This window comes from Hirundo rustica (genome assembly GCF_015227805.2).
Source record: "Hirundo rustica isolate bHirRus1 chromosome 38 unlocalized genomic scaffold, bHirRus1.pri.v3 SUPER_38_unloc_3, whole genome shotgun sequence".
Taxonomy (NCBI): domain Eukaryota; kingdom Metazoa; phylum Chordata; class Aves; order Passeriformes; family Hirundinidae; genus Hirundo; species Hirundo rustica.
The window spans coordinates 10,401-30,957 of NW_026690196.1; the positions used below are offsets into that span (position 1 = coordinate 10,401).

Genomic DNA, 20,557 nt, shown 5'->3' on the forward strand with positions numbered 1-20,557 from the left:
GATTTGGGGCTGATGGCACCCTGAATGTGGGAACGAGGCTGGGATCACCCTGGGATCCCCCAAAATTCCAGCTTTTGTTCTGATTGAAGCTTTTGAGGGATTTTAAGGGAAACTCGGGAGTCGGGGTCACGCCGGGATCTCCTGGGACCCTCTGGAATGTCCCAAATCCCCCCCAGAATTCCCCCAAATCCCCAAACCACTCCAAAGTCTCCTCCTGTCAGAAGCTTTTTTATTGGATCTGGACCGGAGAACCAGAACCGCCAGAGGGACCGAAATCCCGGGATTTCAGCCCAAAATTCCAGGACCGGAGCCCAAATTAATTTGAAGATCTTGACCTGGTTGAAGGGCTCTGAAATCCCGGGATTTCAGCTCCAAAATCCTGGGATTTCAGCTCCAAAATCCCGGGATTTCAGCCCAAATTAATTTGAAGACCTTGACCTGGTTGAAGGGCTCTGAAATCCTGGGATTTCAACTCCAAAATCCCGGGATTTCAGCTCCAAAATCCTGGGATTTCAGCTCCTAAATCCCGTGATTTCAGCTCCAAAATCCCGGGATTTCAGCCCCCAGATCCCGGGATATCCGAGCCCCGATTCACTTGAAGATCTTGCCCTGGTTGAAGGGTTTTCCCACGTGCCGGAATTCCCCCTCCCACAGGAAATATTCCGTCACCAGCGTCCGGCACTCGGCGCTGTCGGGGTCCAGCTTGCGCCAGGTGTAGGACTCGTAATCCACCTGCCAGTCCGGGCACAGCTGGGGAAAACCGGGAAAAACGGGAATTAGCGGGAAAAAACCCGGGATTCCTGGTGAAAACCCGGAGAAAATACGGGAATTCAAACGGGTTTTTGGGGAATTTTTGGGAATTTCAGGAGATGTGCAGCAGGTCTGGGTCTGCGCACAGCTGGGAAAAAAAAAATGGGAAAAAAAAGGGTAAAAAATGGGAACAAATGGGGAAAAAAAAGGAAAAAAATGAGAAAAAAAACAGGAAAAAATGGGGAAAAACCGGGAACAAATGGGGAAAAACCCGGGAAAAAATGGGTAAAAAATGGGAACAAACGGGAAAAAAAATGGGTAAAAATGGAGAAAAAAAAGGGGAAAAAAAGGGTAAAAAATTGGAACAAACGGGGGAAAAAATGGGAAAAAATGTGTAAAAATGGATAAAAAATGGGAACAAGTGGGGAAAAAAATGGGAAAAAATGGGGAAAAAAAGGGAATTAGTGAAAAAACCTCCAGGATTCGCAGTGAAAACCCCGAGAAAACATGGGATATCCCCAGGGATTTGGGGGACTGTCGGGGTTTCGCACATCCTTCCGCGCCATTTTCAGGGAATCCTGCGGGGATTTCCGGGATATTCCAGCGGGGGCTGGAGGGATCTCCCCCCGCGGGTTTTCCCGGGGTTCCCGTGTTTTTGGGGACCCCCCTCACCGTGAAGGCCAGCTCCTGCCCCCGCAGCACCCAGACCCCCGAGATGCTGCTGTCGTGGTCGCTGCCGAAGAGCGCCACCGAGGCGAAGGCGTTCTTCCGCAGCTTGTCCAGGCGCTGGAACATCCCTGGGAAAACGGGGGGAGAAATGGCAAAAACGGGAAAAAAACCGACGGGAAAAGGGAATTGTGCAGCGCCGGGATTGTCCCCGGGAGAGGGAGAAATGGGGAATGGGAGAATGGGGGGAAAAGGGGGAAAAAAGGGGGAGAAAATATGGGGGAAAAGGGTGAAAAAAGGGAAGGGAGAAATTGGAAAAACGACAGAAAAAGGGGAAAAGGGAATGGAAAATGGAGAGAAAAAGGAGAGAAAAAAAAGAAAAGGAAAGGGAAAGGGGGGAGAAAACGGGGAGAAAAGGGAAGGGAGGAATTGGGAAAAAGGAAAAAAGACAGAAAGAAAGAGGAAAAGGGAATGGAAAATGGAGAGAAAACAAGAAAAGGGAAAAGGGAGGGGAAAGGAGGAAAAAAGGGCAAAAAGGAAAGAAAAATTGAATAAAGGAGGACGGAACGAGGAGAGGGAAAGGGGAAAAGGGACGGGAAACTGAGAGAAAAAAAGAGAGAGAGAGAGGAGAAAGAGAGGAGAAAAAGGGAACAGCAAAAAGGGGAAAAGAGGAAAGGAGGAAAAAAGGGAGAGAAAGGCAGGGAAGGGGAGGAGGAGGAAGCTCACGAAGGTCTGGCTGAGCTCCTCGGGGTGAGGAAGGATGGGGATGGGGTGACACAGGGATAGGGATGAGGATGAGGAGGATGAGGATTTGGATGATGAAGATCATGAGGATGAGGATGATGAAGATCATGAGGATGAGGATGATGAGGACGAGGATCTGGATGAGGATTTGGATGATGAGGACGATGAGGATGAAGCTGACCGCACCTGTGATGAGGTTGCAGCTCATGAAGGTCTGGCTCAGCTCCTCGGGGTACCGGTACTGGCAGTACCACAGCGACCAGCCCTCGCGGTCAAAGTGCTCCCAGAAGTGCGGCAGCGCCACCGACAGCGTGTCCTCGTTGGAGTATTTGCGCTTGAACTCGTCCAGGACGAATGGGCTGGGGGCGGCGGGGACAGGGGGGACAACGGGGACAGTCAGGGCAGTGACCCCAAACCCCAGATGACCCCCAGCTATCCCCCAGGTGCCCTCAGGTGTCCCCAGGTGTCTCTCAGGTGATCCCCAGGCGTCCCCCAGCTGTCTCCAGGTGTCCCCATGTGCCCTCAGGCGTCCCTCAGGTGCCCCCCAGTTGCCCCCAGGTGCTCCCCAGATGTCCCCAGTTGCCCCCAGGTGTCCCTCAGATGTCCCCAGGTGCCCTCAGGTGCCCCCCAAGGTGTCCCCAGTTGCCCCCAGGTGTCCCCCACATGTCCCCAGGTTTTCCTCAGGTGTCTCCAGGTGCCCTCAAGTGTCCCCCAGTTGTCCCGAGGTACTCCCCAGTTTCCCCCAGGTGTCCTTCAAGTGTCCCCAGCTGTCCCCCAGGTGTCCCCAGTTGCCCCCAGGTGTCCCCACCTGTCCCCAAGGTGTCACCCAGGTGTCCCCAGGTGTCCCCAAGGTGTCCCCAGGTGTCACCCAGGTGTCCCCAGTTGCCCCCAGGTGTCCCCACCTGTCCCCAAGGTGTCACCCAGGTGTCCCCAGGTGTCCCCCAGGTGTCCCCAGCTGTCCCAGGTGTCCCCAGGTGCCACCTCTTGGCAGGTGTGCGAAGGGGTCCTTGGCCTTGGGCTCGGCTGCCAGGACCTGCTCGCACTCGTCCAGGTCCTCGTCGGGCTCCGGCCGCTTCTCCTCCTTCTTGGGGGGCTTCTCCTTCCGGGGGGGCTCCTTCTCCTTCTCCTTCTCCTTCCGGGGCGGATCCTTCTCCTTCCGCGCCTGGCTCTCCGCAAACTTCTTGGCTTTCACCCCCCCACCCCCAAAAAACGCATTTATTTGGGGTTTTTCGCCCAAAAAAACGCCTCCAAATTGGCGTTTTTTCACCCCTTTCTCGCATCAAAAAAATCCCTTTGGACTCCACTGGAATTCACCTTTGCGTGTTTTTGGGACCCCAGGTGTGTCCCAGGTGTCCCCAGATGTGTTCAGGGGTGTCCCAGGTGTATTTTTGGGACGCCAGGTGTGTCCCCGTGCCCCCCAGGTGTGTCCCAGGTGCGTTTTTGGGACCCCAGGAGTGTCCCAGGTGCGTTTTTGGGACCCCAGGAGTGTCCCAGGTGTGTTTTTGGGACCCCAGGTGTGTCCCAGGTGTACTTTTGGGACCCCAGGTGTGTCCCCGTGCCCCCCAGGTGTCCCAGGTGTCCCTCACCGTCGAACTGCGCCATCCTCTGGCACAGCTGCACCTCTCCCAGCACGGCCTTGAACTGGGGCTGGTTCAGGCAGGTGAGGAACCAACGGTTCACGTTCCCGAAGGGACCCCGGAACGCGGGGTCCAGCACCTGGGGGAGAGAGACGCGCCTCAGAAACACCCCGAAAACACACCTGGGACCCCAGAAACACCCCGAAACCATACCTGGACCCCAAAAAACACACCTGGGACCCCAAAAACACACCTGGGACCCCAGAAACACCCCAAAACCACAGCTGGGATTCCAAAAACACCCCAAACCCATACCTGGGACTCCAAAACCACCCCAAAACCACAGCTGGGATCCCGAAAAACACACCTGGGACCCAAAAACCACAGCTGGGACCCCAGAAACACCCCAAAACCACAGCTGGGATCCCGAAAAACACACCTGGGATCCCCCAGACATTCCTGGGACGCCCCTAGACACAGCTGGGATCCCAAACAACATTCCCCCAAATCCGCTCCAAGGCCCCCCACAACTGTTTGTAGGGTCAGAGCAGGGCACACACCTGGGTGACCCTCTGTAACCCCCCAGAACCCCCAAATTCACCCCAAATCCCCCCCAAATCCCCCCGTACCTGCTTGTAGAGCCAGAGCAGGGCGCACACCAGGCTGATGTCAGCCAGGCTCACCCTCTCCCCCACCAGGAAGGTTCTGGTCCTCAGGTGCCCGTCCAGGACCCCCAGCACCCTCCGGACCTCCTCCTTGGCCACCTCGGTCGCCTGGGGGCACAGATCGGGGAGGGGACCCCGAAATTGGGGAGAGGAACGCAAAAATTGGGGAGAAGAACCCCGAAATTGGGGAGAGGGACCCGAAAATGGGGAAAGGAACATGAAACTTGGGAGAGGAACCCCAAAGCCACGAAAAAAAACCCCAAATTCCCCCCCCAAAATCCTCCCCAGACCTGCAGAATGCCCGGTGTGGGGAACACCAAAATCCACCCCAAAAACCCCTCTAAAAACCCCAAAAAACTGAAAAAAAACCCCTAAAAAAAATTTTAAAAAAATTAAATTTAAATTTAAAAAAAAAAAATCAATTAAAATTAACAGAACCCCTCAAAAAAACCAAAAAAAAAACTTTCCCAAAGCCCCTAGACCCCCCCAAAAGGCTGCAGACCTGTTTGTTGTAGTGCAGGATGCCCAGCGTGGGGAACACCCAGGTGCTGGCCGGGGGCACGACGTCGCTGTCGGCGAAGTTCACCCACTGCAGCACGGCGGCGGCCGCCTCGGGCGTGCTGCCCCGCAGCTCCTCCGTGCTCACTGCGCAGAGGGGACGGCTCGTCAGCCAGCGGGGTCGCTAATTAGCCCGGGGACTCGTTAATGAGGGAAGGGGCGCGCTGAGGGGCAGAGGATGCCCACAGGAGGGACTGAAGTGAGGACGCTGGGGCTGCCCCGCAGCTCCTCCCGCGCTCAGCGCAGGCAAGAGAAGGTGAATTCATTGGCCATCGGGGTATTTAATTAGCCAGGAGGGTCGTTAATTAGGGGAGGAAGGGCCAAGGGTGATCGTAACCGAGCTCAGTGCGGGCAGGAAGGGGTTAAATCCGTAACCAGCAGGATAATTAATTAGCCGAGAGAAATAAACCCAATTAAGGGCCCCACCATAGTAGGCGATGGCGTTGCTCTCGAAGACGCAGAATCCGTCGTCCCCCTCGAACGCTGGAACCTGGCACGGGAAAGCGGGGTGAAACCCCAAAAAACCCAGAAACAACACCAAAAAATCCCAAAAACAACCCCAAAAAACCCAAAAACGACCCAAAAATCCCAAAACAACCCAAAACAACTCAAAACAACTCAAAACAACCCCAAAACCCCCAAAACCAACCCGAAACAACCCCAAACAACCCCAAAAGAACCCAAAACAACTCCCAAACAGCCCCAAAAGTTTAAATTCCCACCCCAAAGCCCCCAAACAACTTTCAATTCCCACCCCCAAACCCCAAACTCCCCCTCAAAAACCCCAAATTCACACCCCAAGAACCTCAAAATCCCACCCCCAAACTCCACAAAAACCCCATCGGAAATCCCCCACAAACCCTCGCCTAAAATTTCCCCTTTCTGGGGCAGCAGGGGTTGAACCCTCCAGCCCCAACCCGAAAATCCTCTGGAAGCACGAATCCCAAACCCCGGCGCTCTCAGGACCTCCCGAATTTTTAATTTTGGGGTCTGAACCGACCCTTCCCCAGCGGGGACCTCCAACGGCGGGGTCCCGGGACCCGGACCCACCTTTCCCAGCGGGAATTTCTGCAGGAACTGCGGGCTGCGGTTGGTGTGGCCGAAGTGGAAATGCGGCGGCGCCGAGGCCACGCGGAGCCGGGCGCCCGAGTACTGGGCAGCGATGAGCGCCTTGAAGGCTCGCCAGTTCTCGGGGTACGTGTACAGGGTCTGCGGGGAGAGCGGCCCGAGCCGCCCCAGTGTCCCAAAGTGTCCCCAAAAATTCGGGACACCGGGGCGGAACAGCGCGTCCCGGAATCGGGAATCACAGCTGGGTCCCGCAGCGATCTGAGCTTTAAACCCGCCCGGTTTCTGGGGTACCTGGGCAGGGTTTGGGGGGACAGGACACGTAGAGTGTCCCCGAGTGTCCTCAAATGTCCCCCAAAGTGTCCCCAAAAATTCGGGACACCGGGGCGGAACAGAGGGTCCCGGAATGGGAAATCACAGCTGGCTCCCGCAGCCATTTGGGCTTTAAACCCGCCCGGTTTTTGGGGTACCTGGACAGGGGTTTAGGGGAGAGCCACACCAGATGTCCCCAGGGGGATCCCCAAATGTCCCCCAAAGTGTCCCCAAGGGTTTGGGACGTGGCGGTGGCACAGGGGGTCCCGAAAGGAGCTGCCCCAAAAGCTCCCGGAGCTGAGCGCCAGAGCAATGGGGCCCTGAAAGCCGCCCGGCTCTCGGGGTTCCGGGGAAATCGGGGTCCCCAAATGTCCCCAAAGTGTCCCCAGATGTCCCCAAAGTGTCCCCAGGGGCGTGGGGGACACGGGAATCACAAAGGGTCCCAATGACGGGGACCCGAAGTTAGATCCTGCGGCGCTGAGGGCCCCGAAACCCGCCCGCTTTTTGGGGTACCCGGGCAGGGTTTGGTGTCATTCGTGGTCCGGGGGTCCCCGAAATGTCCCCGAGGCTGCGACACCACAACCCCGGGGCCCAGCTCCCCCTCCCCCGGCTCCCCTCAGGGCCCCCCGCGCCCTTCCCGCCGCCATCCGCGCCCCCCGCAGCAGCCCCGCGGCTCCGGGTGCGGCCGGGCCGCATCCCCGGTGCCCCGCGGTCGCCCCGGTGGCGGCGGGGAGGCGGCGGCGCGGCGGGAGGAGGAGGATGGCGGCGGATGGCGGCGGCGGCCGCACTCACCCCGGACACCGCCATCTTGGAGAGCGCGGAGAGAAGGCCGGGCCGCGGCCGCAAAGCGCGGAAGTGGGGAGTGGGGGGAAGCGGGGACAGCGCGACAGTGTCGCGAGGGGACGTGAAGCGCCGAAGGGGCGCGGTTGCCGTGGAAACGCGGGGGTGCATTTAAAGGGGGTGATGCCGCCTTAAAGCGGCGATCCCGGATGGGGCCCGCCCGCGGGAAAGACCCCTCCCCAGAATTCCCGGACCCCCCCAAAAAAAGAGAGAAAGGCACAAAATGGGTGAAAAAAACCCTTTTATTGGGGATGTGGTGAGGAAAGGCAGCGCCCCCCCCCCCCCCAGCTCTGGGGGTGGCCCCACCTCCAGAACCCCCCAAAATTTGGGGGGGGGACACCAAAAAAATCTGGGGAGGGGGCACCACAAAATTTGAGGGGGGCACAATTGGGGAGGGGTCCCGGCTGCTCCTGGTGCTCAGCTGACGAGGCCTGGGGGGAGAAGGAGAAGGAATGAGGGACCCCCAATTTCCCCCTCACCCCAAATTCCCCAGGGGGGTCTCCGGGGGTCCCCCAACCCCAAAAACCACCCGGGACCCCCAAAAGCCCCCCAAAACTCACCCAGGTAATCGTCCATCAAGGAGCCGATGGCAAACTGGGGGGGGGAGGGAAGGGGGGGTCAGAGGAGGGAGGGCTCACCTGGACCCCCCCCCCCAAAAACTGGGGATTTCACCCAGGTTTTTGCAGATTCCTCTCCAGATTTTAGGATTTTCCCTCCAAAACGGACACAGAACCCCCTGAATTTTGGGATTTCCTCTCCAAATTTTGCAATCCCTCTGAAATTTAGAACTTTCCCCCAAAAACCAACGAAAACCCTTCCCCAAAATCGCAAAGTTCCCCCCCCCGCCAAATTTTGGGAATCCCACCCCTCCCCCAAATTTGGGACTTCCCCCCAGAATTTCAGGATTTCCCTCCTAATTTTAGAATTTCCCTCCCCCCGATGTTGGGAATCCCCCCCAAAACCTCCGGAATTCCCCCCAGATCTCGGGGTCCCCCCACTGACGATGTCGTTCTTGTCCACGCGCGTCCCCACGATCTTCAGCCGGATCTCGTCGTCCTGCTGGATCACGATGTCCTGGGGGGGACGGGACGCTGGGGGGGGCCCTGGGGACCCCCCGGGGCGGGGAGGGGACCTTGGGGACATCAGGGACCCCCCCAGGGCCCCCCGGACTCACCTCGTCCACGGTTTTGTAGCAGGGGGGGTTGGAGTTGGGGTCGAATTCCATCTCCGAGGGGATGGACTGGGGGGGACAGGGGCAGTTAGGGGGGTCCCCAGGGGGATCAGGGGGGAGATCTGGGGTCCCCAGGGGGGATTCTGGGGTCCCCAGGGGGATCAGAGGGGAGATTTGGGGTCCCCAGGGGGGATTCTGGGGTCCCCACCCCCCGCGGTGACACTTTTGGGGTCCCCCCCTCACGTGGCGCGAGATGAAGCAGGACATGGGCCCGATCTCCGTGAACAGCCCGACCTGGGGAAACGGGGCAGAAAGGGAGAGAAATAGGCAAAAGGGGAAAGAGAGACAAAAAAGAGATTAAAAAAAGGATGAAAAGCGGGGGTCAGGGCCCTGCAGACCCTCAGGACTCCCAGAATCGTCACCTCGGTCACCCAGGTGATGTCAGCACCCCACGGGACCTCCAGCATTGTCACCGTGTGCACCTGGGTGACCCCAGACGGGCTGAGGACCCCCAGAATTGTCACCTGGGTGACCCCAGACCCCCCAGGACCCCAGAATTGTCACCTGGGTGACCCCAGACCCCCCAGGACCCCAGAATTGTCACCTGGGTGACCCCAGGACCCCCCAGGCCCCCCCCAGCCCTCACCTTGTTGACCTGGGTGACCACGGCGTCCACCACCTCGCCCTTGAAGGGCCGGAAGACGATGGCCTTGTAGCGCACGGGGTAGAGCACGAAGCCGCGGCCCGGCTGGATCACCCCGGCGCCGATGTTATCGATGGTGGTGACGGCGATGACGAACCCGTACCTGGGGGTGGTGGGCACTGGGGGACACTGGGAGGGGGCTCAGGGGGTCCTGGGGTGGGCTTGGGGGCACTGGGGGGGGGCTTAGGGGGTCCTGGAAGGGTCTCGGGGGCATTTTGAGGGTCTGAGAGGGGGTTTCAGAGAGTTTGGGATGGGTTTGAGGGTTCTGGGGGGGGGCTCAGGAGGGTTTGGGGCGTCCTGGGTGAATTTTGAGGGGGGTTCAGGTGCGGTTTGAGGGGTCCTGGGGGTGTCTCAGGACGGGATGTCGAGGGCCGGGGCTGGTTTGGGGTTCCCGGGGCTGGTTTGGGGTTCCCGGGGTTGTTTTTGGGGTCGTTTGGGGTTCCCGGGCTGAGGTTTGGGGTGCTTTGGGGTTCCCGGGGTTGTTTTTGGGGTGGTTTCGGGTTCCCGGGGCTGGGTTTTGGGGTGTTTTTGGGCCGTTCCGATGCCCCCCGGTCCCCGCGCTCACTTCCCGGTGCAGGTCCCCTCCACCTCGGTGAAGAGTTTCTGTTTGACGGTGTTGAGCAGGTTGGGCCCGAAGTAGCGCGGGTGCAGGAGGATCTCGTGCTCCAGGGAGATCTGGGGGGCGCCGGGAGTCACCGGGAGGCACCGGGAGGCACCGGGAGGGACCCCAAAGGCGGCGACACCCCCGGGACCCCCTGAGGGGACACCAGGACACCCCCCCCGGTGTGACACGTGACCCTCCCGGTGTGACACGTGACCCCCGGTGCCGCTCACGTGGTAAAACATCCTCGAGCCGCCGCCGCCGCCACCGGAAGTGACGCACCCGGCCCAGGAGCGCGGCGCTGATTGGCCGCGGGTCGCGCGCGCGGCCCCGCCCACAAGGAGTTCGCGCCGCTCCGGGCGGGGCGGGGCTAAGGCCCGGCTGAGGGCGGTGATTGGTCAGTGGGGAGCGATGGGCGGAGACAGGAGGGTGATTGACAGCGCGGAGATCGGGAGTGACCTGGGACCCCCCCAAAACACCCCGGGACCCTTCTGAGCCCCCCAGTCACCCCCGGGACCCCCCCAAAACACCCCGGGACCCTTCTGAGCCCCCCAGTCACCCCCGGGACCCCCCCAAAACACGCCGGGATCCTCCTGAGCCCCCCAGTCACCCCCGGGACCCCCCCAAAACACGCCGGGACCCTTCTGAGCCCCCCAGTCACCCCCGGGACCCCCCCAAAACACCCCGGAATCCTCCTGAGCCCCCTAGTCACCCCCGGGACCCCCCCAAGTACCCACAGGTTTCCCCCAGACCCCTCCAAGGGCACCCCAAACACTCAAGCCCTCCCTTAAAACCCCCTAAACTCCCTCTCAACCCAACCTGATCCCCCCCCCGCCAAGATACACCCCCGAGACCCCCAAAACACCCTCCAGAGCCTCCTGCAAACCCCTAAACCCCCGCCCCAATCCCCCCGGCCCTCCCCGAATCCCCCCCCCCAGTGGCGTCCCCACACTCCACGCCCTTCTCCTCCTTTCCTCTCGCTTTTATTACAAATCCGAACTTCCCCCGATCCCCGAGCGGCCCCCGCGGCCGGGGGGAGCCCCCCCGGCCCGAGCTCAGGGGTAGAAGCGGCCGGCCAGGAGGCCGAGGCGGTGAATGTTCCTGTGCAGGACGCTGTGCAGCACGGCCAGGTGCTTGCCCAGGTCCCCGTCCCGCCCGAAATCCCTGCGGAACACGCCCAGCTCGGGCTGGAAGGTGAACTTCTGCGGCAGGGGGCTGTTCTCGCGCAGGTAGCCCCAGACGCTGAGCAGCAGCAGGTGCACCTCGAAGGGCGCCAGCTCCGGGAACAGCTCGTGCATGTTCCCCAGCACGGGCGGCAGCAGCGAGCCCTCGGCCAGCAGCGCCACCAGAGCGCAGGAGGCGCGCAGGTGCCAGGGCGAGGCCAGCGTGCTGCCGGCGCGGCACGCGTCCCAGTGCGCCACCAGCCCGGCCAGCAGCCCCCGCAGCAGCACGGAGCAGTAGCAGAGCGCGGGCCGGCCGCCGGCCACCAGCCGCAGCAGCGGGAACAGCAGCGGGTGGCGGCGGAAGCGGCGCAGGATGCGCAGGTCGCGCTCCACCGTGGCGCGGGCCAGCTCCTCGGGCGGCCAGGCCAGCTCGGCGCCGGCCGCCTCCGGGCACACGGCCTCCACCAGCGCCGCCGCCACCGCCTTGGCCGCCTCGGCGCCCACGGCGGGCCCGGAGCCGCGGCAGCAGCGCAGCACCAGGCTCAGGAAGGTCAGCGTGTTGCGGCTCAGCTCCTCGGGGCCGCGCCGCCCGCCGCCCGCCGCCGGCTTGGGCCCGCGGCCGATGACGCCGGCGTGGAACACGGACCAGACGCCGCCCGAGGCGTTGGGGCCGGCCGTGAAGCGCCGGTTGGTGTCCAGCAGCGAGGCGGCGGGCGCGGCGGGCGCGGCCTCGGGCCCCGGCGGCTCGGGCGCGAAACCCCGAAGAGCTCGGCGTTGTGGCCGCCCAGGGCGCCCTCCACCAGCTGCGCCAGCACGGCCTTGGCGGCGGCGGGGCCCAGGGCGCTGAGCCGGGCCAGCAGCCGCGCCCCGGGGGCCAGCGCGGCCGCGTCGCCCAGGCGCAGCCCCGCGAAGAAGCGGCGCACGGCGGCGCGCACGGCCGGCAGCAGGTGCGCGCGGGGGGCAGCGCCCGGGGCAGCGGGCAGGCGGCCAGCAGCCGGCACGCCGCCTCCGCCACCTCGCGCCGCGGGTGCAGCAGCAGCCGCGCCAGGTCCGGGAGGTGCCGCGCCAGCGCCGCGCCCAGCGCCGCCTCGCCGCCCTCGCCGTCCTCGCGGGGCTGCAGCAGCAGCGCCAGGTTGCGCAGGAGCTGCGCCAGCTGCGCCTCGGGCAGGCGGCCGGCGTGGATCTGCGCCACGGCGGCGGCCACGGCGGCGGGCAGCGGGTCGGGCAGGACGGCGCGCAGCCCCGCGCGCAGCTGCGGCGCCAGCGCCAGCTCCTCGGGCGTGCGCGCCAGCGCCAGCAGGAAGAAGAGCGCCTCGGCCGCGCCGTGCGGCGCCGAGTGCACGGCCAGCAGCGCCAGCAGCTGGTGCTGCCACAGGCAGCGCCGCCGCTCCAGCCGCAGCGCGTCCAGGCACAGCTCGCGCACGTGCGGCCGCAGCGCCTCCAGGAAGGGCACCGGGCGCGCCGGGCCCTCGGCCGGGCCGCGGCCGTGCACCAGCTTCTGCAGGTGCAGCAGCAGCAGCTGCAGCAGGCGCTCGCAGGCCTCGCGCACGCCCTCGTGCAGCGCCGGCCCCGGCGCGGCGATGACGGAGGCGGGCGCGGCCGTGGCCAGCAGGAAGCGCAGCGTCCGCAGCGCCCCGGCCGAGGTGTGGCACAGCAGGTGCACCACCACGCCCACCACGCCCTCCAGCTCGTCGCGGGGCAGCGCCGAGAAGTGCTGGTGCAGCTGGTTCAGCACCGGCGGCTTCAGCGAGTCCACCAGCTCCGGGGACACGGCGGCCAGCAGCGCGGGCGACATCAGCGCTAGCTGCAGCAGGAAGGGCACCGTGGCCTTGTGGTGCTCGCGGGGCGAGCCCAGGCTCTCGTGGAACATGCGCAGCAGCTCCTGCTTGATGCTGCCGGCGTGGCGCGACGCCAGGTGGCCCAGGATGCCCACCACCGAGGCGATCTTGGGCGCGCGCTTGTCCCCGGGCCCGCCCGGCCCCGCCGCCGCCGCCGCCGCCTCGGCGCCGCCGCCGTGGGCGCAGAAGTCCTTGAGGCCGCAGGAGAGCACCCGGCTGATGATGGTGCCCGGGAAGGACGAGCCCACGTGCGCCACCACCCAGTCGAAGTGCGGCGAGTGCTGCACCGACGTGTCCAGCAGCGCGTCCACGCAGGCGTCCGGGCAGCTGCCGGCCATGGCGGCCAGGCACTGGCTGTAGATGTCCAGCAGCGCCCGCGTGGCCGGGCACGACATCCAGAGCTGCAGCAGCTCGTTGAGGCTGGCGGCCGGCGGCACCCCGGGCCTGCCCGCGTACTTGCTGCTCAGCTGCCCCATCAGCTCGCTGGCCCAGGCGGCCACGCCCGGCGCCCACGCCCGCGGGTTGGCGGCCACCAGCTCGGCCAGCGCCCCCCGCGCCTCCTGCAGCACCTCGGCGCCCGGGCACGCCTTGGGCGGGGGCGAGGCCGCGCCCGCCTCGCGCTGCAGCAGGTGCGAGCACACCTGCTCGTCGAAGAGGCCGCGCAGGTGCTGCAGCGCGGCGTGGCGCGCCGGGGGCAGGCAGCGCAGCAGGCGCAGCGCGCAGCGGGCGTGCGCCGCCGGCGACAGCGGCGTCCCCTGCACCGGGTCCAGCCCGCTCAGGAACGCCTTCACCTCCTGGGACAGCTCCTGGGCGCTGCGGGAGCGGGGGGAGAGAGAGGGTTACCGGGGGGTGAAGGGGTTAAAAGCGGTCTTAAAGGGGCGTGAAGAGGTTTAAAGGGGCTCTAATGGGGTTTAAAGGGGTTCAAATGGGGTTTAAAACAGGTTTAAAGGTGTTCAAATGGGGTTTAAAAGGGGTCTAAAAGGGGTTTAAAGGGGCTCAAATGGGGTTTAAAACAGGTTTAAAAGGCGTTCAAATGGGGTTTGAAGGGGTTCAAATGGGGTTTAAAACAGGTTTAAAGGGGTTTAAAAGGGGTTTAAAACGGGTTTAAAGGGGTTCAAATGGGGTTTAAAACGGGTTTAAAAGGGGCTAAAGGGTTCAAAACGGGTTCAAATGGAGTTTAAATGGAGTTTAAAGGAGTTTAAATGGGGTTTAAAATAGGTTTAAAAGGCGTTTTATAGGAGTTAAAAGGGGTTTAAAAGGAGATCAAGACGGGTTTAAAATGGGTTAATAATGGTGTTTTAAAAGGGTCAAAAGGGAGCTTAAAATGGTTAAAAGGCGCTAAAGCGAGCTTTAAAGGGTTAAAAAGGGGGCTGAAATGGTTTAAATAGAATCAAAATGGTTAAAAGGTGCTTTTAAAATATTAAATGAGGAGTTAAAAAGGGGTTGAAAAGGGTTAAAAAGGAGAAATGTGGGGATGGTGGCGCCTTTTGGGTGATGGGGAGGGGGAAATGGGGTTAAAAAGGTTTTAAAGGATTAAAAAGGGTTAAAAGGGGTGGGGGGACACCCAGAACTTCCACACACCCCCCACCCACGCTGAAGGGCCGGGCCGGGTCCCGCGGGGTCCCAGGGGCGCTGAGGGGCAGGGGCGGCACCCGGGGTCCCCACACCGGGATTGGGGGGGGTGTCTCGAACCGGGAACAACACCGGGACGGGGGCGGCCTCGGGGTCGGGCCCCGCTCCGGGCGTGGCCTCTCCCCGCGTCCCGGGGGTCCCCTCTCCCACCCCGGGCTGTCCCTGCTCCCGGAGCGTCCGCGGTACCTGAGGGGCGGCCGGGGGGGGCTGGCGGCGCCGGGGGGGTCGCACAGGGCCGACATGGCGGCGGCGGCGGCCGGGCCCGGCGGCTGCGCATGCGCGGGGAGCCCGGCCCCCGAACCCCCCCCGCCCCTTCGGCCGCGCGCGATGGTTCCGCCCCTCCCTCCCCACCCCGAAGGTGTCACCGCGAAAGGCGTCCCCGGGGCGGGGGGGCGGTGTCCCCGCCCCAGGACAGAGACGGGGACAGAGGAGAGCGAGAGGAGAGCGAGTTTATTGCTGGGGACACCGGTGAGAGGACACCGGTGACAAACAGCTTCGGGGCAGCGCTGACATTTTGGGGATACCGGGGTGGGTGAGGGGGCAGCAGGAAGAACTGGCGGCACCGGGGTCACTCCGGTGCCGCCTCTGCCATCTCCACGTCGCCGCCGCTGTCCCCGGTCCCCGCCTCCTTCTGCGGCCTCTTCTCCTCGGTCACGGCCGCCTGCAGCGCTGGGGACACCGGGGGCGGCGGGGTCAGAGCTCCGGTGCCACCCCCGGTGTCCCCTCTGTCCCCTCCCCGCTCACCCCTCTTGGCCGCCCCCCGAAGCCGCTTCAGCTCCTTCCGCCGCCGCTTCCCCCAGAGCGGGGCCGGGACCACCGGGACCGACACCGACCTGCAGCGGAGAGCCCCGGGAGCCCCTCAGTCACCGGAGACACCGAGGGGACCCCGGGGGGGACACCGGAAGGGGGGGGGGCGCTCACCGCCGCTTCTGCCGCCGCCCCCGCGCCAGCTCCCGCCGCCGCTTGAAGAGCTTCTTGCGGAGCTCCTGCGGGGCAGAAGGAGCTCAAGGGGGGATCCCGGGGTTACCGGAGCCCCCAGCCCAAGCCCCCGCCCCCTCACGGTACCGGTTACCGGGGCTCCCACCGCCCCCTGGGGCTCTCCCTCCCGCCGGGCCCCTCCCCGAGCTCCCCCCGCCCCCGGGCACCGTTCGCGGCCGGTTGATTTTGCCCCCGATCCCCATCGCGCCCCCACGCGTGGACACCGCTTCCGGTTGGGCCCAACTTCCGGTCACTCAGCACCGCCCACTCGCACCCCTGCGAAGGTGATTGGCCCCTGAGCGCGCGCGGCGGGTTCTGATTCGCTGCGCTCGCGGCAGCCCCCGCTCACGTTAAAATTTTGTTTGCGCCTGGCCCGCTTCTCCTTCAGCGAGTTCTCATTGGTTGGGTCGCGCCCGCCGGTGCTCTGATTGGACAAATTCCCCGAGACCCCCCCTCCCACCGCCCCCGTTCGCTATATAAACCGCGGCCGAGGAGCGGGTGTTCTTTTCTGCGCTGTGTGAGCGGCGGGGTCGGGTCGGTGCTTTGGGTTGCTCTGGGGATAAAACCGGGCGGGAGGCGCCGGGAGGATCCTCCCGTTCTTGGCGGGCCCCGGCGGCGCCGTGCCGGGGCCTGTGATGTCCGGAGGGAAAGCAGCGACCGGCGCGAAGTCTTCGGTGCCGGCGGTCGCGTCCGCCGGTCCCACCCTCACACGCCGGGACAAGGACAAAGCCCTGGCGCGGCCCGGGAGCTCCGGAGCGCTCCGGGCCGCGCCTTCACCGCCCTTTTCTCCTCTGTAGGCACCGCGGAGGGACGGGGATCGCCGAGGGACCGCGCCATCGCCACGAGGGCGATTTTGTATTTTAAATTGCTAATAAATGGCTCTGAACCACTTTGATCTCGTGTCTGTTTTCGGTACCGGCTCGTCCCGGGGTGAGGGCGAGATCGCCCGTCCCTTTCCCGGGGCTGGAGCCGTTCCGTGATCCCGTTCCCGACGATCGGGGGATCCGACCGCGAGTCACGAGTCCGCCGGTCCCGAGCCGCCGTCTCTATGATCTCCGTGGGGTGGGGGGATTTCCGGTCCGCCACCGGTTATCTCGATGGTTTCCGCGTGGCCGAGGGGGCTTTTCCGGTCCTCCCAGCCGCTATCTCTATTACACCGGGAGGGCGGGGGCGGTTTCTGGTCCTCTGGCCGCTCCCTCTATTCCCGCCGTGAGCCCGAGCGGCGCCGGAAGTGGCGGAGGCGGATCCGGTGATGGCGGTGGATCGGCGGTGGCCGCTGGCGCTCGTGCGCGGCGCGGTCCCGGTGGCGCTGGGGCTGCTGCTGTGGGTGGCGATGGCGGGCGGAGAGCAGGAGCGGCAGCAGACGCTGAAGGTTCGGGGACGAGGGGGCGGCGGGGACGCCTCGGGGCCCGGGCCCGGCCGTGACCGCTCCGTTTTTCCCGGTTCGGCAGGGGCTGCCCGGGGCGGACGCCGGGGGTTTCTCGCACCGGCGGCGCCACAATGAGCTTCTCATGGCGGCGCTGCGCGAGGCGGCCGAGACCGACGACAACGTGGCGCACCGGCAAGTGCCGTGGCGGAAGTGACGTCAGCACCGGGAGACCACCGGGGGACCCCGACCGCCGATTCCCGGTGGCGCGGGGAACTCATGCGCGCGGGTGCGCCCGGAGTTTTATAAACCGCGGACACTTCCACCGCCTCTTCCGGTTCCGCCTTTTCCGGTTCCGCCATGGCGGCGCGGGGCGCTGAGGCCGCGCCGGGAGCGGCGCCGGGGCCCGGTTCGGCGGAGCCGCGGCCGCTCTTCGGCGGCTGCTGGAGCTGCCGCTTGCTCAGCGGCGCGGGGCTGATGATGGCCGCGGTCTGGGTGTACCAGGGCCCGCGGAGCGCCATGAAAAAGGGGATCCCCCCCTCCATGGGCGCCATCGCCCAGATGTGCTTCGCCGCCGGTGAGGGGCGGGGAGAGCGGGGAGGGAGCGAGGGGAGAACGGGGCGGGGTCACGGAACCGGGGCGGGGGAGATTCTCGGTTTTGGCGATAAAAACTTTGGGGTTTTCCACGGCACCGAGGTGGGGACGGGGTGAGGGCGGTCCTGGGACGGCCCCGAAATCACCCCGAAATTTTCTCGGAGTCTTTTCGGATATCGCCGGGGTTCCGCCCAGCTCTCGCGGGGTTCGGGAGGGCCCGGGGTGGGTCCGGGAGGCCGCAGCTGAGCCCCGCTGTTCCCGCAGGTCTGGGAGCCTGGGGCATCGTCATCCTCGCCGACCCCGTGGGACGGCGGCAGCGCAGGGAGCCCTGAGGGGGGAGCCCCAATAAAGGCGCTGGGAGCCCCCAGAAATCCGGATTTGGGGAGGGGGACACGGGACGGGACAAAAGTCAAGTTCATTTGTTGGTGGGTTTTTTTGGAGAGTTTATTTGGGGTTTTGGGGGGGGGGAGGTGAGTCCTGGCGCCCTCAGCTCCCCTCTTTTTTGGCCACGATGACGACAGCAGACGGAACCAGGCCTGAAAGGAAAAGGGGAGAGGTTTGGACCCACAACAAATCCCCCAGAAGTCCTAAACTTCCCCCAGATTTCCCCCCTGGACGTCCAAAATCCCCTCAGAACTTCCCAGGACCCCCCAAATTCTCCGAGAATCCCTCAGATCTTAACAACCCCCAAAAAAAATCCCTCCTGGACCCAAAGAAATCCCTCAGGGACCCACTCCAAAATCCACCAGGGGATGCTCAAGCCTCTCCTGAACCCCCTGCACATCCTGGGACCCCCAAATCCTGCCGGGGAACACGCACACCCCCTCAGGGACCCCTAAATACCCTCAGAGAGCCCCCCCCAACCCACCCAGAGACCCCACAGCCATTCCCGGGACCCTTAAATCCCCCTGAGGACCCCTCCCAGGGACCCCCGGCGCCCTGACCCAGCTCCTGCAGCGGTTTCTCCATGTCCTCCTCGGTGAAGAGGCGCCGGGGAAAGGCCGTGCGGAGGCTGAAGGGCTCGGGGGGGCTCCCGGGGCCGCTCCCGGGGCCGCTCCCGGTGCCCCGGTGCAGCTCCACGAAGAGCCGCACGGCCGCCAGCGGCTCCCGCGCCTGGAAGCTCTGGGTGAGCGCCCGCCCGTCCGGCAGCCGCACCTGCACGGGCCCGGGGCGGGGTCAGGGGGCTCCGGGGATCCCCAAAAACCCCGGGGATCCCCAAAAACCCCCGGGGATCCCCGAGACCCCCCCCGGGCCCCACCTGGATCCGGCACTGCTCGTACTCCCGCGGCGCCGGCGGCTCCCGGGGCGGCACCGGCGACGGCTCCGGGGGCACCGGGGCGAACTGGGGGCCAAAGGGGGGAGCTGGGACCCCAAACCGGATCCCAGCCCCGCCCCTCGATCTCCCGGGATCCCCGGATCCCTCGGGATTTTCCCCCAGGTCCCCGGGGATCCCGCTCACCCTCTGCGCTCGCTCCGCCTTGTCCCGCTCGATCTTCTCCCGCACTCTCTGCCTGTGGGAACACAGCGGGGGGGTCCCGACATTTCAGGGCTTCCCCGAAACTTTGGGGATCCCGAAAAATTGGGAGGGGGCTGCGGGGATTTGAGGGAATGGGGTGAGGATTTGGGGAAACCCCACAAGTTTTAGGGCCGCGCTTCCAGGTTTGGGGAGGGTCCCTAAAGGTGGAAGGGTGGGGTTTGGGGGGGTCCCTGAAATTTGGGGGGGTCCTGAGGTGTTTGGGTCTCCCCAGAGTCTCCTCGTTCCCGCCATCGTGGCGGCCCCTGGCGGCTCGGAGGACTCGGCGGGGTCAGGTCCTCCAGATATTTCGGGGAGGGGGAAATTCCCGAGGGAAAATCCCGGGATTTCTCCAAAGTTTTGGGTTTTTTTTTTTTTCCCGCTGACCGCGCCGCGCGCTCCTCGGCCCGGTCCCGGCGCCGCTCCTCGGCCGCTCGGCGCCGCTCCTCGTCCCGGTGCCGCTCCCGGAGCTGTGGCCAGCTCCTGCCCCCGGCGCCGCCGCTCCCGCTCCTGCCCCGCCTCCGTCAGCAGCCTGGGGAACCCCAAATTGGGGAAAAACACCCCAAAAAACCCCTCTGGACCCCCAAACCACCGAGCCAAACCATGGACCCCAAATCCCGGGGAAATCCCCCAAATCCCGGGGGTCACCGAGCTCCTGCCCCGCCTCCGTCAGCAGCCTGGGGAACCCCGAATTGGGGAAAACGCCCAAAAAAACCACCTCAGAACACCCAAATGTTCGGCGAATCCCCCAAACCTCCCCTGGAGACCTCCCCCCGCCCGAAACCCCAAATTTCCACCCTTAGTCCCCCAAATCCCACCTTGGGAATCCCCAAACCCCCTCGTATGCCCAAAAATTCCCACTGAAGCCCCAAATTCCCCTCTTAAGCTCCGAAATTCCCCCCCAGACTCTCCCTCGGTTCCCCAAAATCCCCTCGGGAGCCCCCAAGTGCTCCCCGGGACCCTCCCAATTCCCTCCCGAGCCCCCAGATTTCCCCACAAATTCACCTCTGGGTCTCGTCCTCCTCCGGCGGCTGCCGGGGCCCCCCCAGCACCGCCCCCAAACCCGGGGGGAGTTCAGCGTCCGAGTCCGAGTCGGGGTCGTCCTCGTGAGCCACGAGCCTGGGGGACCCCGAATCAGGGAAGGGACTGGGGGGCCCCGGGGGGAGTTCGGGGTTCCCCAAAAACGGGAGAGGGGGGAAAAAACGGGAGAGGAAATTTGGGGGGGGGTCCCAAGGGGAACGGGAGGGATCCAGGGAGGAATTCGGGGGTTTTGGGGGCGGTCCTGGAGCAGTTTGGGGCCTCGGGGGATTTGGGGGTCCCGGGGGGGTTTTGGGGGTCCCCGGAGGGTTCTGGGGGGGGTCCCGCCCTCACCAGTCCATGGCCGGTTCCACCCCGCGGTTCCCGGTCAGCGCCAGCGCCTTCGCCCTGCGGGACCGGGGGGGTCACGGGGGGGGCTCCGAGGGCGTTCCCGGGAGCCCCCAAGATCCCATTCTGGGATCTCTCCGGTACCGGACAGCCCCGGCCGTGCCCCTTTCCCTCCCCCGGTCCCTCACGGCGGCACCCGCCATCTCCACCCTGAGGCGCTCCCGGTACCGGGGCCACCGGAGCCCCCCCCGGGCCAGCCCGGAACCCTCCCCCGGTGTCCCCGCCGTGTCGCCGCCCTCACGCGCGCCGGGCACCGAATCCCATCTCCAGCAGCGCCTCCAAGGCCCGGCCGGGCTCGGCTCCGCCGCCCGCCGCCATCATGGCGGCGCCCGGCGTCGCGTCACGTGGGGCGGGTCACGTGGCGACGGCGGCCGGGAAGGGACAGAGCGCGACGCG

The 20,557-nt window shown here is 64.7% G+C and overlaps 7 protein-coding genes and 1 non-coding gene across 8 annotated transcripts; 3 read left to right on the forward strand and 5 right to left on the reverse strand.

Annotated features, from left to right (window-relative positions):
• Positions 1 to 212: 212 nt before the first annotated feature.
• EEF1G (eukaryotic translation elongation factor 1 gamma) lies at positions 213 to 7,197 on the reverse strand. Its single transcript, XM_040054515.1, has 10 exons — positions 7,130 to 7,197; positions 6,011 to 6,169; positions 5,387 to 5,450; positions 4,905 to 5,047; positions 4,367 to 4,510; positions 3,747 to 3,876; positions 3,143 to 3,345; positions 2,347 to 2,521; positions 1,423 to 1,547; positions 213 to 750 (listed from the first exon to the last, which is right to left on the reverse strand). The coding sequence occupies exons 1-10, from the start codon at positions 7,142 to 7,144 to the stop codon at positions 592 to 594; spliced, it is 1,317 nt and encodes a 438-aa protein (XP_039910449.1). The 5' UTR covers positions 7,145 to 7,197; the 3' UTR covers positions 213 to 591.
• Positions 7,198 to 7,401: 204 nt separating this feature from the next.
• POLR2G (RNA polymerase II subunit G) lies at positions 7,402 to 9,968 on the reverse strand. Its single transcript, XM_040054508.1, has 8 exons — positions 9,886 to 9,968; positions 9,617 to 9,726; positions 8,995 to 9,154; positions 8,592 to 8,642; positions 8,352 to 8,417; positions 8,180 to 8,251; positions 7,738 to 7,771; positions 7,402 to 7,608 (listed from the first exon to the last, which is right to left on the reverse strand). Exons 1-8 carry the CDS (start codon positions 9,895 to 9,897, stop codon positions 7,595 to 7,597), a joined length of 519 nt encoding a protein of 172 aa, XP_039910442.1. The 5' UTR covers positions 9,898 to 9,968; the 3' UTR covers positions 7,402 to 7,594.
• Positions 9,969 to 10,619: 651 nt separating this feature from the next.
• INTS5 (integrator complex subunit 5) lies at positions 10,620 to 14,546 on the reverse strand. Its single transcript, XM_040054509.2, is given in 4 exon segments — positions 10,620 to 11,552; positions 11,555 to 11,762; positions 11,765 to 13,466; positions 14,472 to 14,546. Coding segments are annotated over 4 exon segments (2,811 nt in total). The 5' UTR covers positions 14,528 to 14,546; the 3' UTR covers positions 10,620 to 10,707.
• Positions 14,547 to 14,718: 172 nt separating this feature from the next.
• On the reverse strand, positions 14,719 to 16,563 carry C38H11orf98 (chromosome 38 C11orf98 homolog). Its single transcript, XM_040054511.2, has 4 exons — positions 15,431 to 16,563; positions 15,207 to 15,271; positions 15,030 to 15,118; positions 14,719 to 14,954 (listed from the first exon to the last, which is right to left on the reverse strand). Exons 1-4 carry the CDS (start codon positions 15,464 to 15,466, stop codon positions 14,854 to 14,856), a joined length of 291 nt encoding a protein of 96 aa, XP_039910445.1. The 5' UTR covers positions 15,467 to 16,563; the 3' UTR covers positions 14,719 to 14,853.
• Positions 15,853 to 15,986, forward strand: LOC120748379 (small nucleolar RNA SNORA57). The gene has a single exon (XR_005699346.1). It is a non-coding gene; the product is annotated as a small nucleolar RNA SNORA57 (small nucleolar RNA).
• Positions 16,373 to 16,959, forward strand: LOC120748375 (ubiquinol-cytochrome-c reductase complex assembly factor 3-like). The gene is made up of 2 exons (XM_040054514.1): positions 16,373 to 16,635; positions 16,715 to 16,959. Exons 1-2 carry the CDS (start codon positions 16,516 to 16,518, stop codon positions 16,844 to 16,846), a joined length of 252 nt encoding a protein of 83 aa, XP_039910448.1. The 5' UTR covers positions 16,373 to 16,515; the 3' UTR covers positions 16,847 to 16,959.
• A 30-nt stretch (positions 16,960 to 16,989) lies between these two features.
• DMAC1 (distal membrane arm assembly component 1) lies at positions 16,990 to 17,648 on the forward strand. Its single transcript, XM_040054512.1, has 2 exons — positions 16,990 to 17,206; positions 17,488 to 17,648. The coding sequence occupies exons 1-2, from the start codon at positions 16,990 to 16,992 to the stop codon at positions 17,553 to 17,555; spliced, it is 285 nt and encodes a 94-aa protein (XP_039910446.1). The 3' UTR covers positions 17,556 to 17,648.
• On the reverse strand, positions 17,642 to 20,498 carry UBXN1 (UBX domain protein 1). The gene is given in 8 exon segments (XM_058424301.1): positions 17,642 to 17,759; positions 18,168 to 18,378; positions 18,482 to 18,734; positions 19,124 to 19,203; positions 19,205 to 19,268; positions 19,742 to 19,855; positions 20,108 to 20,161; positions 20,403 to 20,498. Coding segments are annotated over 8 exon segments (906 nt in total). The 5' UTR covers positions 20,483 to 20,498; the 3' UTR covers positions 17,642 to 17,709.
• Between the last annotated feature and the right edge of the window lie 59 nt (positions 20,499 to 20,557).

Bases quoted from the DNA above. Each gene is read 5' to 3' on its own strand.
- EEF1G (XM_040054515.1), bottom strand. The intron at 5,451-6,010 runs GTGGGTCCGGGT...TTCCCGTGCCAG, and splicing joins AGAAATTCCCGCTGGGAAAG to GTTCCAGCGTTCGAGGGGGA. The intron at 5,048-5,386 runs GTGGGGCCCTTA...CCCTCTGCGCAG, and splicing joins CAACGCCATCGCCTACTATG to TGAGCACGGAGGAGCTGCGG.
- POLR2G (XM_040054508.1), bottom strand. The intron at 8,643-8,994 runs GTGAGGGCTGGG...CCGTTTCCCCAG, and splicing joins TGGTCACCCAGGTCAACAAG to GTCGGGCTGTTCACGGAGAT. The intron at 8,418-8,591 runs GTGAGGGGGGGA...TGTCCCCCCCAG, and splicing joins CCTGCTTCATCTCGCGCCAC to TCCATCCCCTCGGAGATGGA.
- C38H11orf98 (XM_040054511.2), bottom strand. From the start codon at position 15,466: ATGGGGATCGGGGGCAAAATCAACCGGCCGCGAACG. The intron at 15,272-15,430 runs GTGCCCGGGGGC...TCTGCCCCGCAG, and splicing joins AAATCAACCGGCCGCGAACG to GAGCTCCGCAAGAAGCTCTT. The intron at 14,955-15,029 runs GTGAGCGGGGAG...CGGTGTCCCCAG, and splicing joins TCGGGGGGCGGCCAAGAGGG to CGCTGCAGGCGGCCGTGACC.
- LOC120748375 (XM_040054514.1), top strand. From the start codon at position 16,516: ATGGCGGTGGATCGGCGGTGGCCGCTGGCGCTCGTGCGCGGCGCGGTC. The intron at 16,636-16,714 runs GTTCGGGGACGA...CCGGTTCGGCAG, and splicing joins AGCGGCAGCAGACGCTGAAG to GGGCTGCCCGGGGCGGACGC.
- DMAC1 (XM_040054512.1), top strand. From the start codon at position 16,990: ATGGCGGCGCGGGGCGCTGAGGCCGCGCCGGGAGCGGCGCCGGGGCCC. The intron at 17,207-17,487 runs GTGAGGGGCGGG...CTGTTCCCGCAG, and splicing joins CCAGATGTGCTTCGCCGCCG to GTCTGGGAGCCTGGGGCATC.